General features: G+C 38.4%; 1 protein-coding gene across 7 annotated transcripts in view; it reads right to left on the bottom strand.

Moving 5' to 3' along the window:
• Nucleotides 1-855: 855 nt before the first annotated feature.
• Nucleotides 856-16,286, bottom strand: part of COL19A1 (collagen type XIX alpha 1 chain) — a 316,775-nt gene continuing 301,344 nt past the window's right edge. For 6 of the 7 annotated variants that reach the window (XM_037894282.2, XM_043542458.1, XM_043542459.1 and 3 more), the window contains 2 exons: nucleotides 10,960-11,037; nucleotides 856-10,700 (listed from right to left, as the gene is read on the bottom strand). In XM_037894282.2, coding sequence (XP_037750210.1) covers nucleotides 10,573-10,700; nucleotides 10,960-11,037 — 206 coding nt within the window. In that variant the 3' untranslated portion in view covers nucleotides 856-10,572. Of the gene's footprint in view, nucleotides 10,701-10,746; nucleotides 11,038-16,286 lie in introns of those variants that run through there. The other variant, XM_043542460.1, reaches the window with a different exon arrangement.

Genomic DNA, 16,286 nt, shown 5'->3' with positions numbered 1-16,286 from the left:
ACAAAATGTATTCAAGCTTCATGTATCTGCCACTCTTGTGTAGTCAGATAGTGGCCTAACTGTGAGCTTTTGGGACAAAATGGTCTGACATTGAATGCTGAGTTTCTTAAAGGATCCATTTAAAAAAATTATTCTGAGAGATTTACTTGTAAATATTCAGTAAAATTCATTCAGTACTCAGTAAATGTAACTTTGGAGAGAATACACTGTATTTGTCATACTACATAACTAAAAGGTTGAATCCCTGCTTTAAGAACAAAACAACTCAACCTTAACAATAAATTAAGGTGCCGCAGAAATAATAATTATTACTAGTATTATGGTATGGCCTAGATTCCCCAACCAGTACCCGGGCTGAGACACTGTATACACACTGATAGTAGGAGAGTACCTACCCCCAAATGCTTACAGTCTAAATGGCCAAGATAGACAAAGGAAATTGCCCAAGGTCACAGCAGGATGCTGGTAGAGCCGAGCATAGAAGCCAGGTTTCCAGCATCACAGCCAAGTGCTCTGTCCACTACACCACATTGCCTCTCAGCTAAAGTCCTCTACTCTAATACTCCCGTGAGGTCAACAATGTAGGATCTGCCCCAGGGAGTTTGATTCTTTGGAAATACAGCTCAGCACTTTTATGTAAGGCAATTAGTTTGTTCACCCACAAAGGAGGGTTAATTAGTAAGTAGAAGTTGGCCGGTGTTTTCCACAGATAGATCGACTTTTATTCAAAAACCCCAACTAGTTTAAGAGGAAGGTGCAATCCTGAGAGGTGCTGAGTACTTTCAATTTCCTGTGATTGCTTAGCTCCTCAAAGAACAGGGACCACAGTGAATTCAATAGAAGATGAATACAATGTTATAGTTTCACCAACAAACTTTTATTTGGACTATATCCATGTAATAAAATGTGTAAAACTGTTACAAGGACAGAAAAACCTGATAACAGACTGAAAACTATTTCTCCAAATATAATATAGTAACATCAGGAAGAAGTGGAAGAAAAAGAAACATTTTAAAGACAAAAAACATCCAACTGCTTTAAAAAAAATTATTACCGTCTTAAAATGCTAAAAATTCCACAATAGAAATGACCGATGTAAGGTAGAAAACGTAATCACATATATAAAATAAATAAATAAAATAGAACTATTACAATAAACACATTTGACATTCTGGGTTCAATTCAATGCAAACTTCCGTTAAGTGGATAACTTATGATTTTGCAGCAGAATTTCTACTTTGGAGCTGAACTGGAAAATGAATTTCTAGTTTAAAAAGCAAAATAAAACTGACCAGTAAATCCTCAGTGCCATGAATAGTCAAGTATATGCAACATGGACTGAGGTCTCACTGGTCACAATATATATGGATGACAACCATATGTAATCTATATGTATATAAAAATCCAAGTGGAAATATCAAGAAAGAACAAGGAAACAAAGAAAAGAAGAAGTGACATGGGTTACTGTTAAGCAGAGTCTATAATGTGGACATTGCCCAAAACAAATAGAAGCTCATTGACACTTAACAAGAAAAGAGCTGAAGAAGTGCTGGCATCACCTACCTTTGATTTTCATTCCAAATCTCTGACACAACAGTGAGTTAAGTCTAATGGGAGTCACTAATCAGGGGTATGATTGCACCTACATTAATTCCTATAATCTGATTGCATAATGAGAAATAGCACAATTAGCTATACTGCACTCCAGGTTAGGCGGAGAATCATAGAATCACAGAAGTGTAGGACTGGAAGGGACCTCAATAGGTCATCTAATCCAGTCCCCTGCAGTCAAGGCAGGACTAAGTAGTAACTAGACCATTCCTGACAGGTGTCGTCTAACCGGCTCTTAAAATCTCCAATGATGGAGATTCCTCAACCTCCCTAGGCAATTCATTCCAGGCTTAACCGCCCTGACAGGAAGTTTTACCTAATGTCCAACCTAAACCTCCCTTGCTGAAGTTTAAGCCCATTGCTTCTTGTCCTATCCTCAGAGGTTAAGAAGAACAATTTTTCTCCCTCCTCCTTGTAACAATCTTTTATGTACTTGAAAACTGTTATCATGTCCCCTCTAAGTCTTCTCTTTCCTAAGACTAAGCAAACCCAGTTTTTTTCAATCTTCCCTCATAGGTCATGTTTTCTAGACCTTTACTAATTTTTGTTGCCCTTCTCTGGACTTTCTCCAATTTGTCCACATCTTTCCTGAAATGTGGCACCCAGAACTGGACACAATGTTCCAGCTGAGACCTTATCAACATGTGAAACAGCAGCAAAATATTGCTTCCTGTTAAATACAAATGTAATACCTGCTTATGATTAATCAACTCATCACACTCAGATCAGGATTCAATTAATATGTCTAGTCTGATGTATCACTTATTAGGCTATCAGCCAAAGAACTGCAGCATGTGCAATTGCACCAAGAGGCATCAGTGGTTCTCCACTCTCAGGGCAGGAGGCACTTGATGTTGGGCACAGGTGCTCCCAGTCATTCCCTTTTCAAATACTTATCTAAAAGACATTCAGTGTGAATGATTCACATGCATTTTTTTCATTGCTATTTAAGAGTTGCAGTTATACCTGGAGTTCAGCAAGGCTTTTGACACAGTCCCACATGACATTCTGATAAGTAAGCTGGAGAAATATGGGCTTGGTGGAACTACCATTAAGTGGATACATATATTGGCTAAACAACGAGTAACTATTAATGGAAAGGGGTCAGATTGGAGGGAGGTCTCAAGTGGGGTTCCACAGGGATAGGTTCTGGGTCTTATGTTGTTTAACATCTTTATTAATGACCTGAATGTAGGAATAGATAGCTTTTTGATTAAATTTGCAGATGACACAAAGCTGGGGAGGGGGTTTGACAATGCTTTGGAGGATAGAGCAAAAATTCAGAGGAATCTTGATAAACTGGAGAGCTGGGCTATAGACAACAAAATGACAAATGTAAGGTGCTACATTTAGGGAAGAAAAACCAAATGCACAAATACAGAATGGGGGATAACTGGCTTGGCAGCAGCACTGCGGAGAACGATCTGAGAGTTGTGGTGAATCACAACCTCACTACAAGTCAGGCTATGTCTATACTAGAGAGCTTATAGCAGTGCAGCTGTACCAACGCAACTGTGCCATTCTCAGCTGTCTAGTGTAGTAGCTCTAAGATGACGGGAAAGAGCTCTCCCATTGACTTAATTAATCCACCCCCAACGAGCAGCGGTAGCCATGTTGATGGGAAAAGTGCTCCCGCCAGCATAGCACTGTCCAAACCAGCGCTTATGTCAGTGTAATTTATGTCACTCGGGGATTTTTTCTCACACCCCTGAGCAACAAAGTTATACTGACATAAGTCATAGTGTAGACAGAGCCTCAGCAATGCGATGCTGTTGCAAAAAGAAGCAAATGCAATTTCATGTCGCATTAACAGAGACATAGCATGCAAGTCAGAGGAGGTGATAATAGCGCTTTACTTGGTGTTGGTTGGGCCTCAGCTGGAGCACTGCATCCAGTTTTGGTCACCAATGTACTGAAACAATGTGGAGAAACTGGGAAGGATCCAGAGGTGAGTGACAAAGATGATCAAAGGAATGAAATCCAAGTCATATGAACAAAGGCTGAAGGAACTGGGTATGTTTAGCTTGGAAAAGAGGAGCTAAATGGGGGGTAGGGGGTGGGAGGGCATGATACCGGTCTTCAAATACTTGAAAGGTTGCCATAAAAAAGAGGGAGAAAAGTTGTTCTCTTTTGCCACAGAGGGCAGGACTAGAGGAAATGGGTTTAAACTACAGCATGGCAGATTTAGATTAAATCTCAGGAAAAACTTCCCAACTGTAAGAACAGTAGGACAATGAAACAGATGGCCTAGGGAGGTTGTGGAAGCTTCTTCACTGGATGCTTACAAAAGGAGGCTGGATAGCCATCTGTCTTGGATGGTTTAGATACAACAAATCCTTCATCTTGGCAGAGGGTTAGACTAGATGACCCTGCAGTCCCTTCTAATCCTATTGTTCTATGATTCTAACAGTTGATTACAGATGCTTTATTTTTAGTCATGGTTTATTGTTGGTCTGGACAGTTGGGTTACTATAGAGTAGAGATTTTGAGTGCTGCAAATATTTCATTTCTTGGATCTGAGGTTGCATGGGTGTAAAAGAGTGGAATCTGGCTTTCTGCCACCACTCTAGAGCTCCCTCTGAGGAAAAAGGCACTAGATGAAACAAGGCTACTTTGTCAGGAAGAAAGAGACGGAGCGAGAAACCATGGGCTACAAAAAATGTAAGTATGGTAATGCTCAGCTTCATTATAGCTAAAAAATCACTGGGATTCAAAAAGCCTCCGTGCAGAATGAATGGGGAGAGCCAGGTGCCTCAGAATGGCATTCACAAAAACCAGCGTGCTACGTGGCTGCTCACCAAAGTTACCTAATAGGAGATGTAAAGAAGAGGTGTGTGTTCTAAGCCCTGCCCCTCAGCCTAACTCTGGGCTGGAGGGAGGTACCTCCCTCTGCTTGGGATTCTCAGCTGCAAAACCTCTCTTGAGGTTAGGTGCCTATGCCATTTTTGCAAGAAGATAGGTGTGGGGAGGGGAAGAGGAGGAGGGCCCTGATTCTGGGATTTAGGTACCTAAAGTGGCAGTTTAGGTGCTTAAGTCCTTTTGGACCAATGTACTCTGTGTCTTGGTTTGATAGACATTATGAATTTTTCCTAGTAGCAGCTAGTAGTTATGCTACATGGTACAAGAAAATATCACACTCATACAAATATGTTTTTAATTGCTGGAGTAATTGCGTGAAACCTTGACCTGATGACTGGATATGTCAAGGAGATGATGGATGCCACTGGTTTTGGTATTATTAACTGGCCATGGGTACTTTGCTTCCTTTCTCTAAGCTGTTGCTTAAAATAAGGTCACTGTGTTCTCTGTTACAGTGTCACAGGCAACAAAGAGACGGAAGAGAGACAAGATGTACATCAGTTCTCTTCTTTTGCAAGGCCCTTTCCACTCCCATTTTAATTTTGTCATAATCCTTTATTTTTCAGTTCTTTAATTTGAATATAGCTACAGTAAGAAGAAAACCTTGCCGTAATCTGCATTTCTGTGAAATTATCGATGAAGACTGAAAACCTTAGACAACAGGTGCAGTGAGCTTGCTGAGGCAGCTAACTTTATCTTGAGAAGAAAATCATCATTACTGGTCAAAATGCTGCCGAGTGCCCTTTCAAACTCCATCTAGCCCCTGTGCTCTTTTCCTCATGGGAGAGCTGGACATTTATATAAAATTTTCAAATGCAGGTATCTAAAAATAGGCACCTATATTAACCCATATTTAGACAAGTAACTAGATTATCTGATTTTCAGATGGGCTGAGTATCTACCTGTAACTACGATGGAAGTCAGTGGAACCTCTGAAAAATCAGTCCACACTGAGGTGTCCATACACAGATTAGGAGTGAAATCCTGGCTCCGCTGAAGTTAAACTCCCGTTGACTTCAAAGAAGCCATGATTTCAGCCCAGATATTCAACTGTAGGCAATTACATTTGAAAATACTGGCCATAGGGAATAGCAAAACTTAAATTTACTCCTTTGTGGCTGAGGCTATGTCTACACTGAAACTGCTACAGCAGCACAGCTACTCTGATACAGCTGCGCTGCTGCAGCGCGTCAGTGTAGACACTTACTACAGCAATGGGAGAGGTTCTCCTGTCGCTGAAGTTAATCAATCTCCCTGAGAGGTGGTAGCTAGGTCGACGGTTCTTCCACTGACCCTGGCCTTAATGATCTCTTTTGTGCTTTAAAAGACAAGAAAGGGAAAGGCTACCTGACTCTGAACCTTGTGTTGTCATTGTCACATCTACGAAATGGGTATAAACCATTACCGTTCTCATCTGGTAGGATCTGACACAGATGTAAATGACCATGCAAGGTACAAGGCAGTGAAGGATATCTTGTGATCCACTTAACATGTATGCACTGAACTGAACTTTAAATGCTGAGGAAAAAAATTAATGGGGCCAAGAGGTATGTATAATGTTTATCACTAGAGCCTTGTGTGGATACAAAATTTGTATCCACATCTGATTCGCGATCCACAAACATGGTCCATGGATATCTGCAGATTTCCAGGGCTCTATTTGTCAGTATGCATGTACCGTGATGAATTCAATGACAGCTAAATGTTATTTGAAAATTAAATACAACAATAAAATACAGTGCATCATCAAATTCTTCAAACAGTGAACTGAGACAAAATATATTTACAGTGAAAAATTCAGTATGTAATTAAATGTATCACTTTTCTAAGACAGAAGTCTCAAAATCTTTGTAGATTATATTCTTTACACTTATGAGCTTGTTTTGGTCTATTAACACATAACATTTCTGTTAGCATGCCATATGTTATACACATTCTCTTATGGTATTATAAAGCTTGGATTTTCCATTTGAACCACAAATTTTTGAGACAAAGTCATAGTTAAATTTGTAAGCCTTCATAAGCTATACCAAACATGGAAGATGGAGCTGGATTTAGATATGATGTACTTCTGGATCTATTTTAGTTTTGGCCTGCGTGCCACATTTCAGAGATAAATTTATGCTTCTTGATATATACAGAATATGAAGTAAAAATTATTCAGTAAAAATTAATGTCAACTTTAATCTTTGATTTCTAAGATTTGAACAATAACAATTTTATATCGCAACAGTCATTTTAGTAAATAGATAAAATTCAAAGACCTTAGATGGCATGCAGTATATTTGAAAAACAGATGTGTGTATAATATAAACCATCTAGATCATGTTTCTTCATACAACTGTTATGTAACACTACAGACAAAACATAAAATACTATAAAAAGGCCAAAGAAAAGAAACAGATGCTGTATTCCATAAAGCTGGGCACAGGCTGACATGAAAAGTAATAACTCACCATCGTGACAATCAGAAGCACTAAAATATTTTATGAAATGGTTATCAGTGAGTTAAGAAATTACTTCACATTTAGCCTTACCTATCAGGTAAACATGTATATTTGTCAATAATACCTATGATCAGAAAACACAAAGGGAGGATTGATAACAAGAGAAACCCATCCTAATACTATGCTACAGAAACCTATGTGCTTATTTTACCAAGTACAATTTATTTATACAAAATATCCATGTATTAAAAACATTAATGTAAAAGATCACAAGTAGATTGCAATGCTACTTGATTTTTAAAAGCACCCTACTCTTAAGATTTACTTAATACTCCAATAGACTTACTGCTCCCTTAAAGATGCATACCCTTATGCTGGAAATAAACTGATGTCTAGAAGTGACATGTTTTGTTACTATATAGTCTCCTGCATTATATGCATATACAAAACACAAACAAAACCTATATCATATAACCTGGAAATATTCATCCAATAAAGGCAGTATTTTTTGCAAACACTGTTGTCTAAAAACAAACTGTACATTTTAGAAAAAATATATTAGGCTCAAGGATAAAAGTGGAAAGATGGCACAAGATGTAATGTATCTACACTGCACTGTTTCCTGCCTTCCATTTTTAGAGTTCAGTCTCTGTTCAATCCTTTGCACTAACAAAAGTGTCCTGAGTACCACCATGTGGACAAAAGGAGGTATATAACACAGGCTCTGAATAACTCTGAAGGGTTTGACATTAACTAAGCCACAGCAGCTTTATTACTTTCCTGAAGCAAATCAAAATAGTTCCAAATATACCAGCCACTTCAAGAAAATTCTCATCATATTTCAATTCTAAATATAGTTCCAGCTAAAAAAATCCTAGTTCAGAAAAATACCTCGAGCTCTCAGAAAGATAATCCTCTTGTATTAGGCAACATTTCCTGTAGCACACGTTTTTTAAACATATAAATGAAATTGAAGAAGAAAAGCAAAATCCTCAAAACAGCTGTAAATCAAGGAAACATTCATCTGAAACTGCAAAAAAAATTTTAAAGATAAAACCTGCCAAATGAGAAGCATGTTTCAGGCCACATTCTGCTTTCAGTTCTAATCGTGTAAAACTGAAATAACTCAGGATAAAAGCAGAGTTAATCCAGAATGACGCCATTCTATCCAAACACAGAATGTGGCTCAGCAGCTTGGAAATGGTATACAGGTATCTGATATTACAAAGCGCCCTTCTTCTCACGAGAAATTAAATTGGGTCTATATGAAAATGAAAAATCATTAACCAAAAAGACAGTGTGAAATAAATTAATCATGACCAACACAGTTACTGATGGAGAACTTCAAAATGTTCAAATACAGATTTTAAAAACTCTAATAATGAGTCAAAAATGGGGGGGGGGGAGAGAGAGAGCACCTGTTGCAAATGTGTATGAAAAAATAATCTTTTTAAAATTCAAGTAAATTAACATTTATAAAATCAGGCTAGATAAGTTACAAGCTTTCAGAGTTGTAGTTCAGTCAGGAAAATGCCCAAAATATACAGATAACACCAAGTAATATATCTATATACACTGTTCTGTATAGCATTCTAGAAAGGGAACAAGCTCATAAAGATTCTAATCATGTCACTTTCTAATGCCTTTTTTGGTATTAACACAGGAAGTGAAGTTTAAAATTAAAGTTAAAAAAATATTTTGAATATTTTAAATAAGATTTGGAATCACTAGAGAAGTACAAATAAATCAACTTAAAAAAATACCCATGCAATATACCTGACCAGCAGTTCATGTAAGCAAACTGAAAACATATACGGCCAATTTCTCTGCTGGTATAAATTCACTGACTTTAACGGAATTATGCCAGAAGAGAATTTGAACCATATAGTCATGGGTGCATCTGAACAAAGCAACCCATTTTAAAAATCTGTCTCAATCTAGATATACTTGATAGGAACTCTATTCAAACCAAACTTCATTTTCACTGTAGGTTCTCTGAAGGCATCCACACTTCAGCTTCTCTAATGCCCAATTTGCATTCAAAAGTAAAAAGAAAAATTCTTCTGGATGTCTCTTTTGGAGTCCGAAAGTCCATGATTTGGCAACAATCCCCTGATAGTTGTGGATCAAGAAATCTTGTCTCCCGTAGCTCATACTGTATATAACCACTTAGCTGAGCAGAATCCAAGAGAACCACTAACAAACCGCTGATAGGATAGAGCTTTGTTTTTCACCATCCCCACCAATTTACTTTGTGGACTTGATTACAGCTATCTGTGCTCTGCTAATAGCATTTTCAGTTTCTAGCACGATAGTTTCAAGTGAGATTAGATGATCTGAAGGTCCCTGATGGTCTTAAACTCTATGAAACTATAAAACTTGTCAAACCCTACATCTATCCCAGGGAATGAATGAGGCTAATATTCAGATGATCTGGCTTCATCTGTTTCATATAATCCAGAGGGTATCTTGGGGAGAAAAAAGCCTCTTTTCATTAGCCCTGCAAGACTGAACATTTTATTGATTGTTGTTGACCATTTGCTAAATGGTCCACTTCTTAAATGTCTGTAGGATTCATTTCACTTCATTCTATTTTGCTTTCTAGTGACAGAGTCTGCCATGGTAAGAGTCACACAAAGCGTTTGTAAACGGCATCCAGTTATGCTCCATGATGCCTTTCCAAAGTGAATTTCACATGTTTCCAAGCCATCTAGTGCCAGCCAACTAGTTTTCTTGCATTCTAATCTGTCCCTGTACCGATATCCTGGTATGCCTGCCTACCAGATCAATTTGAGTGTAGACAAGTAGGAGACCACATATTATATGATTATAACTATTTGTTGAAAGATGTGCCATCACTAATTTAGTTCCAAGCTAAAAATAAAGCCAAACCCCAGCAACTGGCCATCTTGGATTGATGCACCTGAAGTTAAGTGAATGAGCCAGTTCTGAACTGGATTATCATTCAGAGATAGAAAATGCCTTTATTGGCCAGATAGGATAAATTTCCAGACAATCTGAATCCAGCAATATGGTTCACAAGGGTAGAGAGGATATCATAATAAAATCTTCATTTCCCCCTTTGGCTCCACAGAAGCAATTCAAGCAAGCTTGAATGTCCTGGGTGTGCTTCATAAGCATTGGTCAGCTGGGTGTGGAAACCTATGCCATGACTTTCTGAAGCGAATGGTAACATTTCGTATGAACAGAGTTCCCCAGCACGCTACCTAAGAAGATAAACTTCATTGTGAACACGTGAATTTAAAAACTCTACAACTGTAATTCACTCTGTGATAAGATGAATAAAACCAGTATTAACAAGACTGAAAAATCTGTACTGTCTTAAGATCATCAAGTTGTAAGAAAATACATTTTGTTTGAAGAGAAAAGCTCATAAGAACTATTTGGGCCTGTTGCCTCTCTAAACCAGAGAAACAGTAAAAAATATAACACATGGAATGAACTCACAAAATCATTTAAAAACTCTGACACAGCAATTAATGTAGTAAAAGGCTCGATCTAAGTGCTCTATAAAATGTCTATATATTGTAGAGTATACATATGGACCAAAATGCACTAAGTATTATGAAGATTAAATTGATTCATAAAAAGAAATAAGGTATAAACATGAACCAAAGTGTCTCTGGAGGGGTGTTTATTTCCCACTGGCACGCTGTCGAGCCTGAGATACATGATAGTAACAATCTGCTGGGTTGCACCTTCCGCTCATCCCTGGAGGCCCCTGGGAACCTGGAGTGCCTGGCGGGCCTGGCACACCAGTGGCTGATAAAATAAAGATAGCAATTAGCATAGACATCATCACTGTGCATATGGTGAGCCTCTCGGTATCCTCAAAAGCCTGCTCCTTCACACCAACTAAACGCAAGAGGCATGGCATCTGATTCTGACCTCAAACCAAAGAAAATCAGGGGTTACCTTATGAAAATCAATGGAGTCATACTGGTATAAAACTGGTGAGAGATCAGAATCACGTCCAAAGAGGGTGTATTTGTTTTACAATGATAAAGCTAGAGACATTTACCTGAAGGTCCAGGTGGACCAGGATTACCTGGGAGTCCAATACCAGGCTCACCTCTTTCCCCCTTCTGTCCTCTGTAACCTAAAAAGGATAAAAAGAATAAGAGTGCCCTGTAATTATAACAAACTTTTTTCTAGGCACCTTACTGACACAAAACTACCAAAACAAACATGTGAAAACCGATGCCCATTCTTTCCAAGGCTGGTAATCCAGCTATTGTACTATTTACCTTCCTTCTATCACACATGGGAAGATTTCTACCAGTAACTGACGGATCCTGAGACAGAAGATATCAATGGATCAGCTGGCTTCACCCTTTCCAAAGTTTTTCTGCAACTTTGGTAAAGAGTCCAGGATAAAAAAACTGAATGTATATCTTGCTTCAGTATTAGCCACTGGGTGAAATGATATATGGTGCCAAACCAAAAATTAGGTGTAGTAGAAAAAGTAAAAAAACCTGCCTACAATGTATCTAAAGAAAGATTATGGGACTTGACAGTCTGTTTAACTGACCTAATTCACTACAATGGGCTCATTGTATTGAATCAAATACAATGCCAGAGGATAGCTTATATACCAAGGTAGTCAAACTTTCTGACCATTGGTAGCTCAACATCTCCCAGGTGCTACTGCATCTAAATTTGTATCATTTGTATTATGTGTGTACTTTAGATTGTAAGATTCTTGGGCTGGCCTTCATCCTCCTGTGGGTTTGTAAAGTACTATGCACAGCTATGCCACTATATAAATGGGGTGAGGGGGAAGCCCTTTAGTTATAGCGTACATCCACAGCTGTCTTCACTTTTAATACAGTGTTGTTAGAGCCTGTGAAGATTATATGTTCCAGCATGCAACGGACTACTGCTCACATGCTCAATAACTGTGAACTGCACATTTGGATTTGCACTCTGCACAGGCCACTACTCTGTACTGAAGATGAGTGGCTACGTTTGTTCAACTGTATGCAAACAAATTCAGCCCTCAGCTGCATGCAAATTAGGTTCAGCCCGTCTGTTTCTTGGCAAGTTGTCAAGATGGTTCCATCAGCTGGGAAAACTCTGGATGTCCTTAGAATAGCAGTACAAGGGTCACTGAAATAATAATATTCCTTACCATTTCCCTCATAGTCAAAAAACAGGCCTGTGACTTTTACATTAAAGCAAAATGACTGATGGAAAATAAATACAGTTTAAGAGGAATAACAAATCTGACACCAACACCTAACTTTTATAAGGATTTTTGGGAGGCCCATTCCTCCTCCTCCATGCAAGAGTAAAAGTGTCTGTGTATATGGGTGGTGTGGTGACATACACTCAAGATACACTGAGAATTAATGGTTCATCCCTGGTTAAATATAGAATTGCAACGGAGAAGATTAAATCTGCTGTGGATAAGGTACCAATATATTTCCAGTGTCTTACTATGCCAAGTAAGCTGCTCCTTTTTGGAGCAGCTGTCCCCTGATGAGAGGAAAATTAGAAGAGAAGGTTTGTGAGGTGACCAATGAGCACTGAGTCAATTGTTATTTGAATAATAATGGGACTGGCAGTTGTATGGCTGAAGTAGCCAGTTAGCAGTACTACATGGCAACCCCACTTCACGTGACAACTCAAGAAGAAAATGGGAGGACATATAACTATTGCAGGCACCAAACAAAACTGTACAATAGAACAGTACGCAGATTCATACAATTTTTCTATTAAACACAAGTTCATCTTAAATTTAAACAGAAAACCTATTATCAACTGCCATCATCCTTGGTCTCAGAGCAAAGCAGTGATTGGTAATTTATTCTCCTCTCTCAACATCCCAACATTCTCCCTCAAGTTAACACTGAAATGATAACTGGAGTGCATAAAATCCAAATCAGTAGAATATGCATGCAATGTGACATGCATGACAGGACAATCATATGAAAACAGGCAGGTATCTAAACAGAAAACAAGCAATTGAATAATTCAGAGAGAAAAAAAGCTCTCTTTACATCAGCCGTGCATTCTGGTAGCTGAGCCCTATCAAACAGAACTGTCTAAGAGATCCACACACAACTGTGAAACCCCCAACAGGAAAGGGGAGGAAGCTTATATTCAGTAATGGATCTTGAATTTGTTTTTAAATTGCCATGATTAACAGTATTTGCGACCATATAAGTTAGCTGGCTATGGCAGTTTTGTGCAATTCATTGCAGTTGCTACTGTTCGTGAAGGTCAACCACATAATTAAGAAGCTGATTACATTTCCTATTTATTGTATCTCTATTCACCTTAATTTTACAATTAGTAGTTAGAGTACAGTTTATCAGAACAAACCCAGCTAATTATACTTTAACAAAACAGTGCTACCATTAATCATTTATGTTCTGTATTTCTATATGCATGGGGCACAAAGAAATCACATTTAAAATACATCATGTTTACAATCTCTATAACTTATCATGTGTACATAATAAAGTGGTCAGCAAGGGACTGATGCAGATTGACAAATTCTGTAAACATTACTGAATTTCAAGTCAATAATAAAAAAACCCTCAAAACCAATAATATATACAGAAGTCCACCTAGGCACACTGTATGAGTGAAAATAGTTTAAACAATGGCTAACTGTGTTTGAGTACATACACAAATGAGTATTTTGTACATATTGGCATAGTAAGTTTCAATGATACCAACATTTAATAAAACATTTCTCAGGTAACTTTTCTAAAAATAATGCTTTATTTTACAGTGTGAGAACAATAAGAAAAACATGTAAGTATATTATTGGAGCACCTTTCTGAAACAACCCAGTATTTAACTCTTGCAATAAAACAGTCGATTTTATGTGAGGTATATTTTACGCAGAAGTAGGTCCCATGATTCCACTTCTGGAGGATAATATTTCAACCTACCTGAGCAAATTTTTAACAAACTCATATGAGGCACAGAGGAATATTACTATCCACCTAAGCAAGGTTTTAGGTTTATTACAAAAAACCCAGACACAGATATGATGCTGTGTATTTTCTTTTGGCAGAGTCACAATTTCAGTAACAGGTTTTAATTTAATTCAAAAAGCTCACAAAGGCAACAGTTTTCCTAAAGACTTTTAATTGTGTTCTGGAAGTTTTATTTTGTTGTAATTCTTAAAACAACAAGTACCCAAAAGATTTAGGTACATCAGTACCCTATGTGGATAGTTTTGGTAAACACTGAGTAGTGTGCAAAAATATATATACTAAAATGGTAAAGTACTGTTTTCTTCTCATAGACTGATTTGACTGGAATTTTATATACAGTTTCAATATAGTACTAACTGCCAATATCATCATCATTAATAGTCTGTGAGCAGCATCACTACTCAATTACATGCCTGAGCATTTTGGAGGAGAAAAGTCACTGAATTATTTAATTCAGAAAAGCTTCAACAGGATTTTTTGTATGCAGTCCTGAGTCTCTTCTCCCCTCCACTGATACTCATGGGAGTTACATGAGTAGTGTCTAGAGGTATATGAGGCTCTTTAGCATACATGAGAAGGTAAAGGACAACAATGCCAAAATATCTGGTGCATTTTACTGTGTAAAAAATCTAGATATTAAAGATCTCTTATATACAAGAGACCATATCATAAACAGTTGTAAGAAAAAAATTCTCCTGTCTGATCTCCCATGGATATTTTGTGTGTAGGGCCAGTTCAGCCAAATCTGTGGTTGCAAGGATCATGTTTACTGCTGATGCTCTGGTGTAATATGGTATGAAAAACAAACTGCTTCATACAGAAAGAGCTCTGCCCTTCCCTTCTTGCTTTCAGTTACACCTGTGCAAACTCACTTTAATCAATCGAGTTGATTAAGTTAATTACTATAACTTTGAACAGAATATAGCCTCACATGAATGCTACTGCGGCAAATAACATGTAAATCAACTGCATATATTTTTGTATGCCGTTTGTTTCCTTTCAGATTCTGCATATAGTATAGTAAAGTCCACAGAGTACCAATTAAGCTGTTGTTTTACATTTCACTGGTAACACTGCCTTACAGTATCATGTTACAGTATTCGTACTGTATATTTACTTTTAAAAAATTAAAAAGAAATGTAAAAAACTCGCACTCACTATTACATTTAGCCTAACAGCTTCACTGCTACTCCTATATTCCAGCATCTGTGCTGCAACTTTTTGTTGATACCATTTCACTGCAATCCTAATGTAACATCACAATTATTTGTACCTGATACATTTTGTCTGATGCACCTACCAATGAGGTTAACATCAGTTTTTCCTTGCATTGTAGGAACAAGTATTCTTGCCAGCAAGTTAAAGTAGTATGGGCTGGACGAATGGACTATAAGGTGGATAGAAACCTGGCTAGATTGTCAGGCTCAACGGGTAGTGATCAATGGCTCCATGTCTAGTTGGCAGCTGGTATCAAGTGGAGTGCCCCAAGGGTCGGTCCTCGGGCTGGTTTTGTTCAATATCTTCATTAATGATCTGGAGGATGGCGTGGACCCTACCCTCAGCAAGTTTGCAGATGACACTGAACTGGGAAGAGTGGTAGATAGGTTGGAGGGTAGGGATAGGATACAGAGGAACTTAGACAAATTAGAGGATTGGGCCAAAAGAAATCTGGTGAGGTTCAACAAGGACAAGTGCAGAGTCCTGCACTTAGGACAGAAGAATCCCATGCACCGCTACAGATTAGGGACCGAATGGCTAGACAGCAGTCCTGCAGAAAAGGACCTAGGGGTTACAGTGGACGAGAAGCTGGATATGAGCCAACAGTATGCCCTTGTTGCCAAGAAGGCTAACGGCATTTTGGGCTGTATAAGTAGGGGCACTGCCAGCAGATCGAGGGATGTGATCGTTCCCCTCTATTCGACATTGGTGAGGCCTCATCTGGAGTACTGTGTCCAGTTTTGGGCCCCACACTACAAGAAGGATGTGGAAAAATTGGAAAGAGTGCAGTGGAGGGCAACAAAAATGATTAGAGGACTGGAACACATGACTTATGAGGAGAGGCTGAGGGAACTGGGATTGTTTAGTCTGTGGAAGAGAAGAATGAGGCGGGATTTGATAGCTGCTTTCAACTACCTGAAAGGGGGTTCCAAAGAGGATGGATCTAGACTGTTCTCAGTGGTAGCAGATGACAGAACGAGGAGTAATGGTCTCAAGTTGCAGTAGGGGAGGTTTAGGTTGGATATTAGGAAAAACTTTTCCACTAGGAGGATGGTGAAGCACTGGAATGTGTTACCAAGAGGTGATGGAATCTCCTTCCTTTGAGGTTTTTAACGTCAGGCTTGACAAAGCCCTGGCTGGGATGATTTAGCTGGGGATTGGCCCTGCTTTGAGCAGG

The sequence above is a fragment of the Chelonia mydas genome, chromosome 3 (genome assembly GCF_015237465.2).
Source record: "Chelonia mydas isolate rCheMyd1 chromosome 3, rCheMyd1.pri.v2, whole genome shotgun sequence".
NCBI lineage: Eukaryota > Metazoa > Chordata > Testudines > Cheloniidae > Chelonia > Chelonia mydas.
Note: the sequence above shows the minus strand (reverse complement) of the source record. Positions and strands in the feature narration are given on the sequence as shown.